Source organism: Schistocerca cancellata, chromosome 1 (assembly GCF_023864275.1).
Source record: "Schistocerca cancellata isolate TAMUIC-IGC-003103 chromosome 1, iqSchCanc2.1, whole genome shotgun sequence".
NCBI classification, from domain to species: Eukaryota; Metazoa; Arthropoda; class Insecta; order Orthoptera; family Acrididae; genus Schistocerca; species Schistocerca cancellata.
The window spans coordinates 388,528,596-388,546,204 of record NC_064626.1 but is presented as its reverse complement, the minus strand read 5'-3'; the positions used below and the strand labels follow the sequence as shown (position 1 = coordinate 388,546,204).

The 17,609-nt window shown below is 41.7% G+C and overlaps 1 protein-coding gene across 5 annotated transcripts in view; it reads left to right on the top strand.

Moving 5' to 3' along the window:
- The window catches only part of LOC126161508 (MAD2L1-binding protein), a 38,016-nt gene extending 20,821 nt beyond the window's left edge, over positions 1–17,195 (top strand). For 4 of the 5 annotated variants that reach the window (XM_049917430.1, XM_049917421.1, XM_049917415.1 and 1 more), the window contains one exon: positions 16,720–17,195. In XM_049917430.1, the coding sequence (XP_049773387.1) occupies positions 16,720–17,155 (436 nt within the window). In that variant the 3' untranslated portion in view covers positions 17,156–17,195. The remainder of the gene's footprint in view (positions 1–16,719) is intronic. The other variant, XM_049917448.1, reaches the window with a different exon arrangement.
- The last annotated feature ends 414 nt before the right edge of the window (positions 17,196–17,609 follow it).

The following is a 17,609-nucleotide window of genomic DNA, read 5'->3' as shown; positions in this document are numbered from 1 at the left end:
AACAGCACACGGTCTCTCTTTGTGATGGACATACTGTTCACACATGTTACGGCTTGTCAAATGACAACACGGCTGTCACACCAGCATATAAACAGTGTACAGCACCAGATTTGCACCTGGTGGCCAACATTGGAACTACATTTTTTTCAACCATAAATCAGTTCCGCATTAACGTGTTAGCATATGTACCAAGTTTCTCTGCCATATGGTAATTCCAGCGTACTCTAGACCTCTGTGAGTAGCTGCTTTTTAACCACCTGGTACCTCTGATCTATACTTCTGACAAGAGAGGGATTCGTACAGGTCTAGGATTACCACCATTGAATGCTCTTAACATGGGAAAAGGTCAGCTGGATTGATGAGTGTCAGTACACACCAATGGTGTGGTACGAGTGTTTCAAAAATTAGGCTAGGTCACGCTGGCAAGTGATACAGGTATCCCACTGTTCAGTCGTGGACATCCGTTTACTCATGTGCAGCATGCAACAGGTAATCTCTATCCTAAGCAAAACATGCTCACCCTTTTGCTACCAAAAAGTGTTAGAATGATTTGAGAAAATCTCCACAGACATAAGGTCGCTTGAAACTTCCCAGCAGATTAAAGCTGTGTGATGTAGAAGGACTTGGATCCGGAACCTTACCTTTCAAGAAGCACACTCTTACAGGCATCAGGCACATGCGAAAGGCAAGGTTCCGGGTCCAAGTTCCACCCTGGTGCACAGTTTTAATTAGAGGGAAGTTTCTTAACCTTATAATCTCCACAGTAGAGTGTAGTATTCATTGTGATGATAACTGTGTGACCCTAAGGTTAGCTAACCTCAATCCTATTGAACATATCCAGGACACCATAGAATGGGATATGTGCATTATGGACACATTTCCAGTGTAAGCATTTCCCATTTTCATCATAATGAAACGAAGTGATTAAGCATCACTAACTTTGCTTATAAATATCACCAGAATGACATGTAGTTGACAAAATTAATTTTTTTCGTTTAGGCGTCAAGGAACCCAGCGTGCATACACCTTTGAGTACACAACTGGTGTATGAGTGTGTCAGGACTTCCAACAGATTGATTGTAAACTGTTGACTACTGCCATGAAAGATCAAGCGATCAGCAACACACTGACTGTAGGGATGGATAGTGGCTTGAAGGATACGGTCCCTATGCTGTACAGCCTCCAACATTACCTCTATTAGCAATGGATTGGGTTGATTTGGGGAAGGAGACCAAACTGCAAGGTCACTGGGCAGCAAGGCATTCAATTGCAATCCATTGATCACCTCAAATGAAAGTGTCTACATGTTCAAACATTGCAGGAATCACAGCTGTTTGCTACTGATTGGCACACAGGTGATCGGACGGGTTTGTATGAACTCAATGTGATGATGACAGATCCCTCGTCCAATGATTCACCATGCATTTATTCATTACCTGGTCTCTGCAGATGTTCTTCAAGCACCTATAAATATCTGTGATGCTCTGGTTTCTACCAAAAGCTCTGTGCTTGGAATGCACCTCTGTTGCAGATGCGATTTGAAGACTGCAAATAGCGCCGCCACCTATTGGAACTTCATGAAATCATAGGGGCTGAAATGGGAATATTCCATGTTGTCCCACAACAAACTTCACTTTGCTTCAACTGAAACAGGCTGAGGAAAAAAAAGTCTTGGATTACTTATTTAACAGCTCTTGTAGATGATGATGATGATGATGATGATGATGTGGCTGGTAAATGAGTAGGCCATGAGCAAAACAGTATTTGTGTAGCATGTAGAACACTTAAGCATTCCCAGACAGCTTATAGCCCAGTTCCTTTTTTAAATGTATTATCAGACGTGAGTTAAAGCAATAATTATATAGACCTATCTGATCTCTTGAAGCAGCAGTTACTAATAAGAGTAATGACAATAAATAATGAACCCATCAGGGTCTCAACATTTTCATTTGCTGGGTACGGACTTGGCGACCCTGGGGTTCCTGAGCTGGGGGCTGATAAATGCCGCCAGCCCCTGTCACCGTAAGCTCTGGGCATGCTTCAGTGACCACTGTGCAGCGCAGCGGTGGAACGTTGTGTGTCTCATGGAACGAGGGTCTTGGCTTGACCACCTAGATCACGAGGACAGAATAAACCTCTAAAAAAAAACCTAAATCTTAAGGTGTGCTTCACACTGATGGGATGCATGGCTGTTGAGGTGGCATAGTCATTAGCGGGCAACCTCTGGGAAACCTGCCGCACCTCAGTTGTATGAGTCTTACTCAGGCATACGGGGCTCTGTGTGAGTGGACCATAGCTGCTCGTGGGACCGGGATGGAACCCTCTAAATCATCATCTTATTCTCTCAGTGGGAAGGGTGTACCGCCTGGGAGGATTCACACCCATTCATCCAAAAGAATGAGAGAGGCTAGTCATCCTGGTAATAAGAATACTTTGGTCTGCAGTAACAGGGCTCATGGAGTCGTGAATAACAGTGTGTTGCTGGTGGTAAAGAGGAAGGAGGGGACATTTGAAAAAGTGTCCCCCTTTTATATCCATAAGGGTTTCAAAGGCCATGCTGGGACATTAAAATCTATGAAACGATTGCGTAATGACCCATTGTTGGTCGAAACTAACGGGTCAAAGGAGGTGGAACTTCTTAATAAATTGCAGAAACTGGGTGACTGTGATATTATTGTTGAGATGCACACGTCTCTCAATTTCAGTAAGGGCACGTGTTGAGATATCATGGACATGGACATGGCGGAACTGAAGCAAGAATGGGTATCCCAGGGAACAGTTGATGTAGAGCTACAAATGCACAGGAATAATGGAGCTACTGAAAAGACTGCCACTTTTATTGTCACATTCGATTCTTCGACACTGCCTGAACATCGTATGGCGGGGTTCCGTTGACTTAATGTTTGGCCTTACATTCCAAACCCTATGCGGTGCTATAAATGCCAGCATTTTGGCCATACGACCATGAGTGTGGATGTGAAGTGATCTGTGGGAACTGCAGAAAAACCGCTCATGACGCTGGGACCGACTGCCCATCACCAGCGACCTGCATCAACTGCTCTGGGAACCACCCAGTCTGGAGCCGAGACTGTCTTGCTTTTGCTGAGGAACGCAAAATACAGGAGATAAAGGTAACCAAGCAGATCCCTTATGCTGAAGCCAAAAAAGAATGTAAGGCGACGAAATCCTTTGTCGTTGCCACCTCATATTCTTCCATGGAAAACAAACCTATTCCCAAGGCGGCTGCTTCAACACAGACATCTTTAAGCATGCTTGTATCTACCACAAGCACCTTTACTTGACATATACATGTCAAGGAAAAAGAGTAAGGACAAAGCAATCCAGGCAGCTGCACCAGGAAAGACCAATAATAGTTCCGCAGTGAGCTTACAGAAGGTGCAAGAATAACAGAGTGCCTCTCAATGCTCGCTTTCTCCATCATCCTCGAAGGGGCAGGTTGCAGGGAAAGTCTCATAAAATCTGTCCCAACCACCATCAGCCATCATTCTTTCCTGTTTGGCTGATGAGGAGGACATCATGGAGTTAGATGCCTCAGATCCAGGCAGCCCCCCCCCCCCCCCCACTCCCCCTCACTCTTCTTCACCTCCCTGGTACTAAGATGGGTAAATTAAAACCACACCAATGACATGGCTTCCATACTACAATGGAACATGAATGGGTTCCAGACTAATGTGGAGGTACAGAAACTCATAGCACAGGCACGCCCCTTGTGCTTATGTTTACAAGAAATGCACACCTGTATTTGTATACAGACATCCCTGTGCTACAGGGATACACACTATACCACAATGATGACCTATCAGGAGAGGCCAAGGGAGGTGTCGCAGTGTTTGTCACTAATGTGTACCACTCCTCTGCTCTCCCCCCTGGCTACTGACCTGCAAGCACTTGCAGTTTAAATTCATGTGTATCAGTGTATCGGAGGATCGCTGTTTGCTCACTGCATTTACCTCTGCAAGATGCAATAGACACTGAGGCTCTCACAGATCTTATCACACAACTCCCGTGACCATTCCTCCTCCTGCGAGACTTCACTGCCCATCATGTCCTGTGGGGCTTGATCTCTACTTGCCATTGGGGTCGGGTTTTGGAGGGCCTCATGACATCTCACGAGCTGTGCATCCTCGGCACGAGTACTCACACACATTTCTCTACTGCTACTGGGCCATTCTCAGCCATCGACCTCTCTTTCTGTTCTCCCACCCTTGCCGACTCTGTTCAGTGGGAGGTCATTGACGGCCTTCATTCCAGTGACCAGTTCCCAGTCCACCTTCACCTACTAAATTGCTCACCACCTGAAGTTAAGCCACCAAAATGGATGGTCAGCAGGGCTAACTGGATGCATTTCAGACAGCTGGCTGTGTTCGAACACTGTGACAGTTTCCACGGATGGGTGGACCGCGTCACATGAGTGATAATCATGCTGCTGACCTGTCCATCCCACAGTCCTCAGGTCATCTTAGGAAGTGACTAGTATCTTGGTGGACAGATGAATGCCATTCTGTGATCCAGGAAGGGTATGGCGCTCTTCAACATTTTAAATGCTGACCGACAGCAGGCAACCTTAGGGCTTTAAGAGTCGTGAGGGCCAAGGCTCAACGCATCATTAGGGAGAGTAAGAAAAGGTCATGGCAAGTGTTCCTGGACTCCATCAATCATTCCACTTCTTCTGTAAAAGTATGGGAAGCCATCCAAAGGATTTCCGGTAAACGAAGCCGTTTACTGATAGCAGCAATGCTGAAACAGGGGTGCCTCCAAACAACACCCAGAGATATTGCTCAGATGCTGGCCGAGCATTTTGCACAAACTACTGCCAATGCCAGCCAGGATCTGGTGTTTTGTCTCTACCATGTGACTTTAGGGAGGGAAAAGGTGGACTTCAGGTCCAACAGTTCTGAGGCCTACCATTCCCCTTTCTCCTTGTGGGAGCTTGAATCAGCACTGACTGAGACTCATGACACTGCATCCGGTCACGACCAAATCCTGTATTGCATGCCTTGACATTTGCCAGTGGTGCAAAGGAAATCCTCTTTGAATGTTTTAATCTAATATGGCAGACAGGCAACTTCCCCAACCCAACTCACGGAGGGAGGCAATTCTGATCCCTCTCCTCAAACCAGAAAAGGACTGCACATATCCCAGCAGTTATTGGAATATCGCCTTAACAAGCTGTGTAGGAAAGACCCTGGAGCAAGTGGTTAACCGTCGCCTGGTCTGGTTGTTAGAGACCAGGCAACCCCTTAGCCTCTCTCAGTGTGGATTCCGAAGATTTTGGTCCACTATCAACAATCTGACACTCCTAGAGGCAGCTATTCAGCAGGCTTTCCTCCATAAGCTTCAATGTATCGGCATATTCTTTGATATAAGTAAGGCATACAATACTACTTGGAGACACTTTTCTCGCAGAACTGCATCAATGGGGCTTTCGTGGCCACCTCCCCATCCTCATACCGTTTTTCACGTCTCAGCGGTTTTTTAGGACCCAAGTTGGTGACACGCTGTCTGATCGATTTGAGGAGGAGAATGGTGTTCCTCAGGGCATTGTTTTGAAGAAGTGTTACCCTCTTTGTTATAGCCATCAACAGTATCACATCTATGGTAAGGAGTCCTGTACAGTACTCCTTATTTGTGGACGATTTTTCTGTTTTATTTTGCTTTTCCAGTGTTGCAACAGCAAGCCATCAGTTGCAACTTACAGTGTGGAGGTTAGAGGAGCGGACTGCAAAGATGGGTTTTCAGTTTTCTGCAGATAAGTGTGTGTGTGTGTGTGTGTGTGTGTGTGTGTGTGTGTGTGTGTGTGTGTGTGTGTGTGTGTTTTCATTATTTTAATCATTATCGTCACCTTTTTTTAATCTATCTGCTTTGACTATGGGGGACACCATCCTACATTTTACAGACACAGTGCAGTTTCTGGGCCTGATTTTGTACTCCAGATTGTCGTGGTTGCCACATTTGCAAGACCTGAAAGCAAGAACCGTAAAGGCACTGATCACCATCAAGTGCTTTAGCCACAGGTCTCGGGGAGTGGACAGGGTGCGTCTCCTCCAGTTTTATTGGGCTTTCGTGCATTCACAGCTGGACTATGGGTGCATGGTGTATGGGTTAGCGAGACCCTCTTATTTGTGGATCATTGACACTGTGCACCGTGCAGGGATTCGGCTGGCCACCGGTGCTTATTGGACCAGTCGCATACCCAGCCTCTGTGCTGAGACGGGGGAACCACCACTTGCCATCCAGTGCCAGCTCCTCATGGTGAGTCAGGCGCGTAAGTTCCTCACAGCTCCAACTTCACCCACACACCATACTTTTGTTCGTCCGCCTCTGGAGCACCTTTTTTCTAACTGTCCATGAGCCATGATGCCATTTGGGATCCGTGTGGAACATGTGCTGGAGTCACTCGGTGTGAAGCCAGTACGACCCCAAATCCAGAGTTTTATCCGTCTGCCACCCTGATTACTGGAGAGGGCCAGAGTGATTTTAAATTTGGATTAGTACGGGAGAGATTGCACTCCTCCTGTTTTTAATTCGACATTTTCAGACATTTTATCTTAGCACCACACCCATGTAGCCGTTTTTATGGATGTGTCTAAGCAGGGGGACTCCGTTGGTTGCTCTGTTGTTTTCCCACATCATGTCTTTGACGTCAGACTCCCTTCAGTATTTAATATCTTCGACGCAGAATTATATGTGATCTTGTGGGCCCTGGAGCAGATAAGGCGTTCTCCCAGTGTTAGATTTCTCATCTGTTCGGATTCTCTGAGCATCCTTTACTCCCTCCAGTGTTTGTACCCAGCAGATAAAATAATCCAAAATATCCAGGATGCCCTCCTCCAACTAAAACAACTGGGGAAGGAGGTGTCTTTCTGCTGGGAACCAGGGCACTTGTGGATTGCGGGGAACAAATTGGCAGATTGAGCAGCCAAGGAGGCTTGTCGTGATCTTCAAGTATTTCGGAATGCTATCCCCCTGCAAGTTATCACCTCGCTGTTGAAGTACAAAGTGATGTGTCAATGGGAAGATGAGTGGCTGGAAGTGACTGACAACAAGCTCCATGTCATCAAGCCCACAACTCAGCCATGGGGTACTTCCTTCCAGGCATGTTGACGGGATGAGGTCCTTCTTACTCGACTTCACACAGGCCATAGCCCTATGACACATGGCTTCTTACTCGGGTGAGAGGACCCTCCAATGTATGGTGCTTGTGGTGTGCAGGTAACAGTGTGCCACGTTTTATTGGACTGTATTTTATTTGCTGACCAGCTGTCTTCAGAAGAATTTCCAACGGACCTGCAGTGTATTTTATGTAATGATGAAACAAATGTGGTTTGAATTTTAAAGTTTTGTGAATTGCCCAACATTTTTAACAAGATTTTAGGGAGATGTTTTTAATGTGTCAACAGGTTGGCTGGCTCAGTGGTGGTCAGCCAGTCACATTTCCCTGTGCTTTTCTTTTAGCTCCTCTGTGTTTTGTTTTCTCTTTGTTTTAATTTCTTGATTAGCTATCTTCCCCCTAATTGGTTTCATTGCATGTGAGATAGAGTGAGTATGTGGCCATCTCGAGTGCACAAAGGTACACAGTTTTAGTTCATTTCCACATTCATTTGTGCTGATAATTGTAGGGATGCTGATGACCTTGCCATTGGGTGCCCATACAAGCCAAACACATAGTAAATAATTAATTGTCACAAATAGCAGGTGAACACTGAAGCTCCACTCTGATTCTTTAAAGAATCAAAGTCCCATGTATAGAACATATTCAAATGTCTGATTACTCTACAAATGAATTAATGTGTTAAATCTTGATATTAAGCATGTAAAACATTTATGGTTGAAAACACTCCATTTTAGGAAAACCTAGTTTTTCATGCATTTCAATGTTTATGGTATCATATCTCCTGAACTGTGTATCGAACAACAATATAATTTTGCAGTTGCTTTCAGTGGTATATGTGGAAACTGTCTGCAAAATGTGTTGCAAATAGAGTTAATAGTAAATAAACAATAAATTTAAATGTCATGCCTGATGCTCAAGTTTTACTGCATGAACAGCGAAAATGTTGTTGAAAGGCACTAAGCGCTCTCATTCTTAAATGCTGAATGAATATAGTGGTAATTTGCATGTCATGAGTTACACAGCATCAAGACATAAACAGAGTTTTTAATTTTAATACTTGATGTATTGTGTTAAACCTTTATTGTAAGATTATATCTGTTAATGAGTAGATTATGTAAGCATTTTATTTTTTTAAATTTGGTCAGTAATTGTGTGACATTCTTAAAATCAGATTTTTGTTGCCCTAGGGCCGTAAGATAGCAACCTTATACTGGGACAGACTGTTTTCAGTTGTTCAGTAGTGTAGGTGCCCCATACTATCTCACCTGTCATTATTCAGTCCAGTGGCCCAATCTGTTTTTTCACAGTGAGGCAACAAAACATCCTTGGACATAGCTATGATGATGATATAAATTAATTACAGAATAATCACAAATAATGTTTCACTGCCAGGTTTCAGAAATTGGTATCACCTCATGTAAGTCTCTCAGACCATCATCAAATGAATGGTGTGGACATTGTTGTACAGTGTCTGTTCCTCTGCACAACACCTATACCAGCACTTTATTGAATACCCAATTTCCTCATTACAGACCATCTACCATGACCACTACTGACTTGGTTGAGATTAGAACATTTGTGTCAGATAGGGTAACATTGCTTAACCTTCTACATTGGCTTCTGAATCATAGGGACGTAATAGGATGGATGTTCATCCCGATATGCTACCAGTTGTCTTGTAGTACTGAAACATTTGATGTTGAAATTCGCCAAAGCTAATTTGTGTGTATTGTGAGGTCTTATAAAAAGATACATCTGCACAGGAAGTTACCATCCTTAACATTTCTACCTTGACATCTTTTATTTGAGGATCTGTGATGGTGGTACTTTTAACATAGACTATCACTCTTAGTTCTGTTCAGCTAAACATAGCTGTATGGGCACACAGGAGTGCATATTTAGCAGCATGACACTCACAGGCAAGTACCGCACTGGACACTTCATCTGCAGCTCCCCACCACAGTTCCTTCTTGCCAATTTGGGAGGAGATTTGCCCTTTGAGCTAAATTTTTATAGTGATTTACGCAATGCTGCTTCAGTGTCAAGGACCAATTAAGGGCATTGCCCTAACGAAACACCTCATAGTCAGTAATTAAAATTTGTATATATCAGTCATTAAAGGTTTCAGAACCTTAGCGCTCTATGGATGATCCAGTATTCAAATTCCCCATCTGAAAATGGAGCTAATACTCCTAAGTGCATTGTGATTTATAAATTTTATATACTGTTTACAGATGGTTTTTCTCGCTTTAACAGTTGAATGTACAGTTGCAGACACAGTCTTGGCAAGTGTGGTTCCAGTAAAGGGAAACGAGTAGATACCTTGGTAAATAACTATGATACCCCCACAAACCATGGATCTTGCAGCGTGGCTTGTGTGCCTAAATGATACAGATAGCCATAGTTTAAATGCAACTACAACAGAAGATAACTATGGATTTCTCAATAGAGGCAGCAGTCTCTACAGTAGTTGCAGGGGCAACGGTCTTGGTGGTTCACTGATCTGGCATTTTAACATTACTAATGAGTGACAACAAGTGGTGGTTTCTCTTGTAAATCCCAGTTCTCCAGAGACACATGGTCTACCAGTTGGTTCATCCCCATTCATATTTGTTTGACCACACTGGAAGCGTCTGTGTCAGCTAACCACTGTTACATAATTGTGCAGCACTGACAAACTTCCACAAACTTGGCAAGGACTGTTGCAGTGTTGTTTGCCTTCAAATGTAGAAAGTAACTGACTAAATGATACTCTAGTTTACTAATGAACTACACCATTTTGTTTTGGCGTCTGTACTGCTGTGCTGCATGGATTTCAATGTGTACCAGGACTGCAGACATGTATCAGCAAACAAACGAAAAATTGATTACATAACTTGTTTTAGAGGATAATCGTCGAAACCACCTGGCACAGTCCAACTAAGGTAAAAAAAGTGTTTAATCTACAGAAGTGTGCAATAACAGTATTATGTAAAACTGATAACTGAATATGTTGAAGGTGCCTCTTTAGGGACATAGGGATTATTTCACTTATGGGCAAATGCATTTCTTCCCGAAATGGTATTTGCGGTTAATAATGGGAGTGAATTTTGGATGAGATGTGAAAATCACAGTCACATCTCATTCCATTTCATATTGTTTTGCAGCTTTATGCCCAGATATTTAAATGATGTGACTGTGTCAAGCAGGACACTACTAATGCTGTAGTCTAACATTACGGGTTTGCTTTTCCTATTCATACATATTAGCGTATATTTTTCTACATTTAGAGCCAGCTGCCATTCATCACACCAACTAGAAATTTTGTCTAAGTCATTTTGTATCCTCCTACAGTCACTCAATATCAACATCGTCTCATACACCACAGCATCATCAGCCAGCCACCACAGATTGCTGTCCACCATGTCTGGCAGATCTTTCAAGTATGTAGGAAATAATTGTGATTTTACCACACTTCCCTAATCATTCCTGATGATACACTTCTCTCTGATGAACACTCGCCATTGAGGACAACATACTGGATTCTATTACATAAGAAGTCTTCGAGCCACTGACATAGTTTGTAGTGGGGCATCTTGTCAAACACTTTTCAGGTAATATGGAATCTGCCTGTTGCCCTTCATCCGTGTATCACAGGACATCATGTGAGAAAAGGGAAAACTGAGTATTGTGCAAGCAATTCTTTCTAAATCCACGCTTATTTGTGGGCAAAAGCTTTTGCATCTCGAGAAAATGTATTATTTTTAAACTAAGAACATGCTCAAGAATTCTGCAGAAAACCATGTTAAGAATATCAGTCTGTAATGTTGCAGGTCTGCTCTTTATCCTTCTTATATACAAGAGTTTTTTTGCTTGAGCTGTTCACTTCAGACTTTGTGCTGGGCAGAAAAATTGCAACAAATGGAAGCTAAGTACGAGCTGATGCTGTAGAGAACTCTCTGCAAAACCAAATTGGGATTCCATGCGGACCTGGTAATTTATCTGTTTTGAACTCTTTCAGTTGCCTTCTATGACAGGGATGCCTATTACTTTCTATGACAGGGATGCCTATTACTTTGTCCTCCATTTGGCAGTCTGCACTATGGTCAAATAATGGTATGTTTGTACGATACTCCTGCATGAACAATTTTTAAGATGTGAAAGTGGAAACTTCAGTTTTCATTTTGCTATCTTGTATTGCTACAACAGATGGCTCAATGAGTGACTAGATAGAAGCCTTGACCTGCTTAGTGATTGTATGTAGGACCAGAATTTTCTCAGGATCTTAGCAAGATCTTTTGCTAATGTATGATAGTGGTAGTTGTATGCTTCGCACATTGATCTTTTTACAGATGCACAAATTCTGTGTCTGTAGCCATATAAGTATATAGTTCTGGCAACACTGGCCATGACCTCCTTCTGTGTGCATGTACACACATTCCCCGAACTCTTACGGGACTTGGTAAGAATGTATTCCACGAGTAATGAGTGTGTTGGGGTGGTACAGTACGAATGTAGTGTGTGGACATACAAGGTGAGAATGTGGGTCTCACAGGAGGCGTGCATGACATAGTCCCTGCAGTTGCGCTATCCTCTGTGCCGTCAGTGGCTCAGATGGATAGTGTGTCTGCCATGTAGGCAGGAGATCCCGGGTACGAGTCCCGGTCGGGGCACACATTTTCACCTGTCCCCGTTGGTATATATCAACGTCCGTTGGCAGATGAAGGTATTAATATAATTGTAATTTCTTTGTACCAGATATGTTTTAACATACTTCACAAGGCTGCCTGTCCCAGTCGATACTCGGTTTGTTAAAGTCGCTTCCAACTAACATTGCGTGGTCTGGGCATTTCCACACCACTGAGCATAAACTTTCTTTGAATGACTAAAACTGCCACAGTGGGATCATATGGCTGGCAAAAAATCCAACAATTAGCTTGATTTCACCTAAACCTGCTGTACATGCCCAGATAGCTTCACTGTCACACTCAAATTGAATCTCAATAGAATATTTTTGTAGACTCAATGAACACTCCCCCCCCCCTATGACATCTGATCAGTTTTCCGCTGTACATTCCATGATTCACTAAATATTTCACAGCTTTCTACTTAAGGTTTCAGCCAGCTCTCAGTATCTAGAATAATTTGAGCATGGCATATTGCCTGGAGGGCAGTAAATTCATGGACTTTATTACAAATAGTAACGACAGTTTACTGATAAAATTTTAACAATCAGAGTGTCTTTACTCTGAATGTGGTCTGATTTCACTATCTGAGTATTGATTGGTAAGTGTTCATCACAATACCTCAGCCTACCACATAGCCTAAAAAAGACCCATGTGTACTCCACAAGTCTTCTATTACCTGAGTAGCTGCTTCATGTGTGTAATGCATCCCTGACCTATCAAGGGGAGTCCCATAGTTTTCCATCCGATCATGCTGATCCAGAAACCTGCAGCCAAGAATGACACAGTGCAAATTGTGAGCTTAGTTTGCACCCCCCCCCCCCCCCCCCCCAAAGCAAGGCCAACAGCCATCACCTCTTCTGCCCACTAGCCACTAATATTAACTGGGGATGGCCTCAGAACCCAAGCAGCAGGTGTCATTGGTGATGGTATAAGTCATAACTTGCAGATAACTGCCCACTGCATGCTCAATAGCCACAGGCAAGGCCACCTCCACATCACGGATGAGACCCCCCACCCAGCAGGCATACTGAGTTTGCATTGACTTTCTTTCTGGCCCCAAATGCTATTTGCTTAAGGGGCTCCGTAATGTGCCTAGCTCCCAATAACTAGCAACCCCCTGCCCTTGTGTGCCTGATCACACACTGCTGAAGGAGCGACCACCTGTCCATTCATAGAGTGGATGGGCGAGGACAGACAGCCAGTCTCCACATTGACCCTCCGTCTTGAGTGGCGCAAACACAGTACTACCTGCCACCCACCCTGCGGTGAGGGTGTATCCACAGCATTGGGTACATTGATAAGGCCGACACCTGAGTTGTCACATGCAATGTATCAGATTCTTTGCCACAACTACAAACTGAGGCATTATCCTCAAGACAGCTACCATAACCAAAAATGTATTCAGCTGTTACAAACTATGGCCAGCTCCTCTTGGGTCTGCACACAGCATGCACACCTCTTTCCCATCCTAGTAAAACTAACTGGAGAAGTATACTACAAAACTACAGAGAGAAATGTAGATACCCAACTTGCTGCCCTCCTGACATTTCTCCAATGACAGCTGACTCCTACTGAACTGTGTAAATGGTTGCTCAAAAGAAATGAAAACTCACCTACAGACTGCACAGATCTACACTTTACAGTTACAAAAAATGAGGTTCCAGCTCTTACATAGAAAAACATGCACGGAATTTAAAGAATTAAATGAGGAAGAAAACAAAGAAAAAGCTAAATATTAACTTGTTGGTCTGCTCTTAATATTAAGCATCCTTCTGTAACACCACATTTCTCTTTATTTTTTGTTTTCCCCCATCTGTACAACCATGTGTTCTAAAAACACTTTCATAGAACTTTCTTGTTCAAATTAAGGCCTATATTTGATACTGGTAGATTTCTTGAAGTGAGGAATGCTCTCTCTTCTCTGCTAGTCTGCATCGAGGAATGCTATCTTTTTTTTTTCTTCTGCTTGTCTGCATCATCTTCCCACTAGCTTCCTTTGGTGTGTGATCTTTTGCTTCCAGTTTAGTAGAATTCCTTTACTTCCTTTATTATGTGGTCCCAAATTTTGAAAAAGGGCATTGTTCTTCCATGGTGTATTTTAAATGATCTGTAACGATGTCTGTATTCATACTCATTGAGCTGTGATGCCAATTTTGATGTAGTACCCAATTCTGATATTTAGTTTGCTGTCTCATTGCTGCTACTTCTCACTGCCTTAATTTTCCTTTAGTTTACTCAGTCCTTATTCTGTGCTCAGAGGACTCTTCATCCCATTCAATGTATCCTGTAATTCATCCTCAGCCTCACTGAGACTAGCAGTATCATGAACAAATCTTATCATTGATATTCTTTCACTCTCAATTTTTTTCCCACTCCTGGACCTTTCTTTCCATTATTGCTTTTTCTGCATGCAAGTTGAACAGTAATGGAGAAAAACTTTTGCCTTTTTTAATTCAAGCACTTTTCTCCTGGTCTTCCATTAATATTTTTTCCCCTCTTGGTTCTTGTATATAGTGTATATTACCCATCTTTCTTTATAACTTATCCTTACTTTTCTGAGAATTTCAAACACTTTACAACATTTTACGTTGTTGAAGCTTTTCCTGTGTTGACAACTCCTATGACTGTTTCTTGATTTTTGTAAAGTTTAGTCTCAACGATAAAAGCACATCATCATAGTTGCCTCTCTGGTGCTTTTACCATGCCTAAAGCTAAGCTAACTGTCATGTAACACAGCTACATCCACCAGTTATTAGGGTTTCTTCCTATTCCATGCCTGTATGGAGTGCAGGAAGAATGATTGATTGAATGAATGCCTCTGCACATACTGTAATTATTCTAATCTTGTCCTCACAATCCCTGTGTGAGCAATACGTAGAGAGTTTTAATGTATTCCTAGAGTTATTTAAAGCCAGTTCTTGAAACTTTGTTACTAGACTTTGTGGGGTAGTCAACATCTATCTTCAAGAGTCTTCCAGTTCAGTTTTTTTTAGCAACACCCTCCCTCAGGTCAAACAAACCTGTGACCATTTGTGCTGTCCTTCTCTGTATGTGTTCAGTACCCCATGCTAGTTCTATTTGGTACAGGTCCCACATACTTGAGTAATACTCTAGAATGGATTGCATGAATGATTTATAAGCAGTTTCCTTTGTAGACTGATGGCACTTCTCCAGTATTTTACCAATAAACCAAACCGTACAACCTGCTTTACCCACAACCGAGGCTACTTGATCATTCCATTCCTCAATTTTTCTTTCACATTCTTCTGTATGTTATTCTTATGAGGATGCAAGATCTAGTAAACTGACTGTGGAATATGTATCACATTTATCTCCATTGAGTATCTTCAGGATTGAGTGAATGATGGTATTCTACAGCCCAATGGTACATCTCCAGTCTCATACACCCCACAGACTATCTTGAATAATCGTTTGGTTGACACTTTCTCCTGTAATTTCTCCAATTCTGTATTAATGTTTTCTATACTTTCTGTCTTATTTGATTGACTTCTAAAGCTCTGCCAAACTCTTACTCTAGTACTAGCTTCCCCTATGTCCTCTGGAGAAACTTCCATTTCTTGTTCTATTGTCAGCAGATAGTTCCTCCTCCTCGCAGGAGCTCTCAATTCACTCTTTCCCTATCTTTGCTCTATTCTGTGTGTTTCACAATATAATTCCTCTTACATTCTCAGTGTTGACAACTTTGCTTTTAATTTCATTTCCGCTGTTCTATATGCTAAATCTGTTCTGACAACCTTTTCCTTTTCTGTTTCATTGCATTTTTCCTGCAGCCATTTCATTTAACTTCCCAGCACTTTCTTTTGGTTTCATTCCTAATTGACTTAGGAAGGGAAAATACCATTACATCAGTCACTTGCATTTGCTCTCCAGATTTTTTTCATTTTGTATGTCCAAAATCGGTAATTGGAGAAATTTACAAAAGTAAGTGCAACTACGTACAAACTATAAATGAAGAAATTAGGAAAAAAGAAGAGCATGGGAGTTATAAAATAAGTAATGGCATTCAAATTAATTTTGCTAATAAATTATTAAATTATACAATATACATATTAAATCAATGTAAGTTAAACGTTTGTGAATAAGTTGGTAATGGGTTTGGTTTGATAGTTTTTGAAGACTCAGCAAAAATTGTCTATGTTTAGAGAGCCTGTTAAAGAAACTGTTATTGTTCTTCATTTATTATCAAACTGTAAATGAAGTCTTGAATTAATTTTATCTCTCTTTCAGTTGTATCAGTAACAACCCGTACAATGTTTTATTTCCTTTAGCTGTTAAAAAATGTTGATTTTCTCACTGTACATTGTGATCAGCATTTAAAAATTCTTTATCAGCTTCAAATCTCGTACAGAAATTTAATGTTTAAGGAGAAACAGAGAAATTGGTTTCTTTGTCCTGGGAATTATCAACTTTTTTCACACTAAGTGATGCTTTACCTCTCATCACAATTATCTGATGCACCATTATATTGGATCAAAACGTGTCAAGCATATTGATATTACACTTTCTGAAAAGCCATGTTATCTGAAATCATCAGGATTACAGCCAAAAAATATTTGAACCATTGCCACAGGAAGGTGTAGGTGGTAACCGTCAAGCCTTTTGTCCTGTGGTGATGAATACAGTCCATGGATTCATGCACTGTGGTCACCACCTATTCATGTGATTCCTGCTTTTGCCCTATTATTAGTAAGATTGTTTTGAACTTCTATTTTGGAAATAACTTTATTATTTCATAAATTACTGAAGTAACATAGTTTAATTTGCTGTCCAGTACATTTACTGATTAGAGTAAATCTGAATGTTTACCATATACTAATAGACAGATTTAAAATATTAAAGACATCTCAACATTGTATGCCAGTTGTTCTGAAACCACTTTTTCTTATTCATTTTCAGGGGCATTATGACTTGTGAAGAGTTGCAGAACTTTGTTACCAAGTCACTCAGCACTACTAACACCTATCTGTTTGTGAAAAAGAGAGCTGGGCTGAATAGTCCATGGCTTCTTCCCAAAAGACTGTATGAACCACCTAACATGGGGCAACATATTATATTTTCATTGAAAGGTTCTACTAGTGAAGAACAGCCTATCAGCAGTAATGTGGATAATGATACTGGTCAAGAGGCAGAGATTTATCCAGATTATGCTTTAGTGACTGAAGATAGTGAAGAACAGTTCAGGCTTCCTTACAATGGACATAATCTCTTACGTAGAAACAGTTATGTATCACATGACCTAAAAAAGAATTCTGTGGATAAGAATTTTGATGACATGCACTGGTACCAAGCAAAACATGTGTTCAGAGGGTTTGTAAATGAGCTGCAATTTTAATTCTGTGTGTGTGTGTGTGTGTGTGTGTGTGTGTGTGTGTACAAAAAAAATTAAATTATCGTGGTGGTGTTCACGTGCTTCACAATAAAGTGCATTTGGAGCAGAGCAGTGTCTAGTATATGTGTAGTATTTCAATCAATTTATATGTGTTACAGTCTCTACCATTTTTCCCTCCCTTGTTTTGCCTTTTTTTGCACACCGTGTTACCCACACATTTCTATTTCAAGTGTCAAGAACACAACTAGAAAGATACACTGTGTATACACACAAGTGTGATAAAATACAGACACACTAAATAAAAAATCACAGTTGTTTTTTTCATTGATCCTTTTCTTGTAGTGTTGTGCTGAACAGGATTAGCTTATCATTTAGAGTGCCCCAAATTCCTGTAGGCTTTATGAAAACTGCATTATTCATATATATGTTCTAAGAAAAATTACTGCATCAACAACAC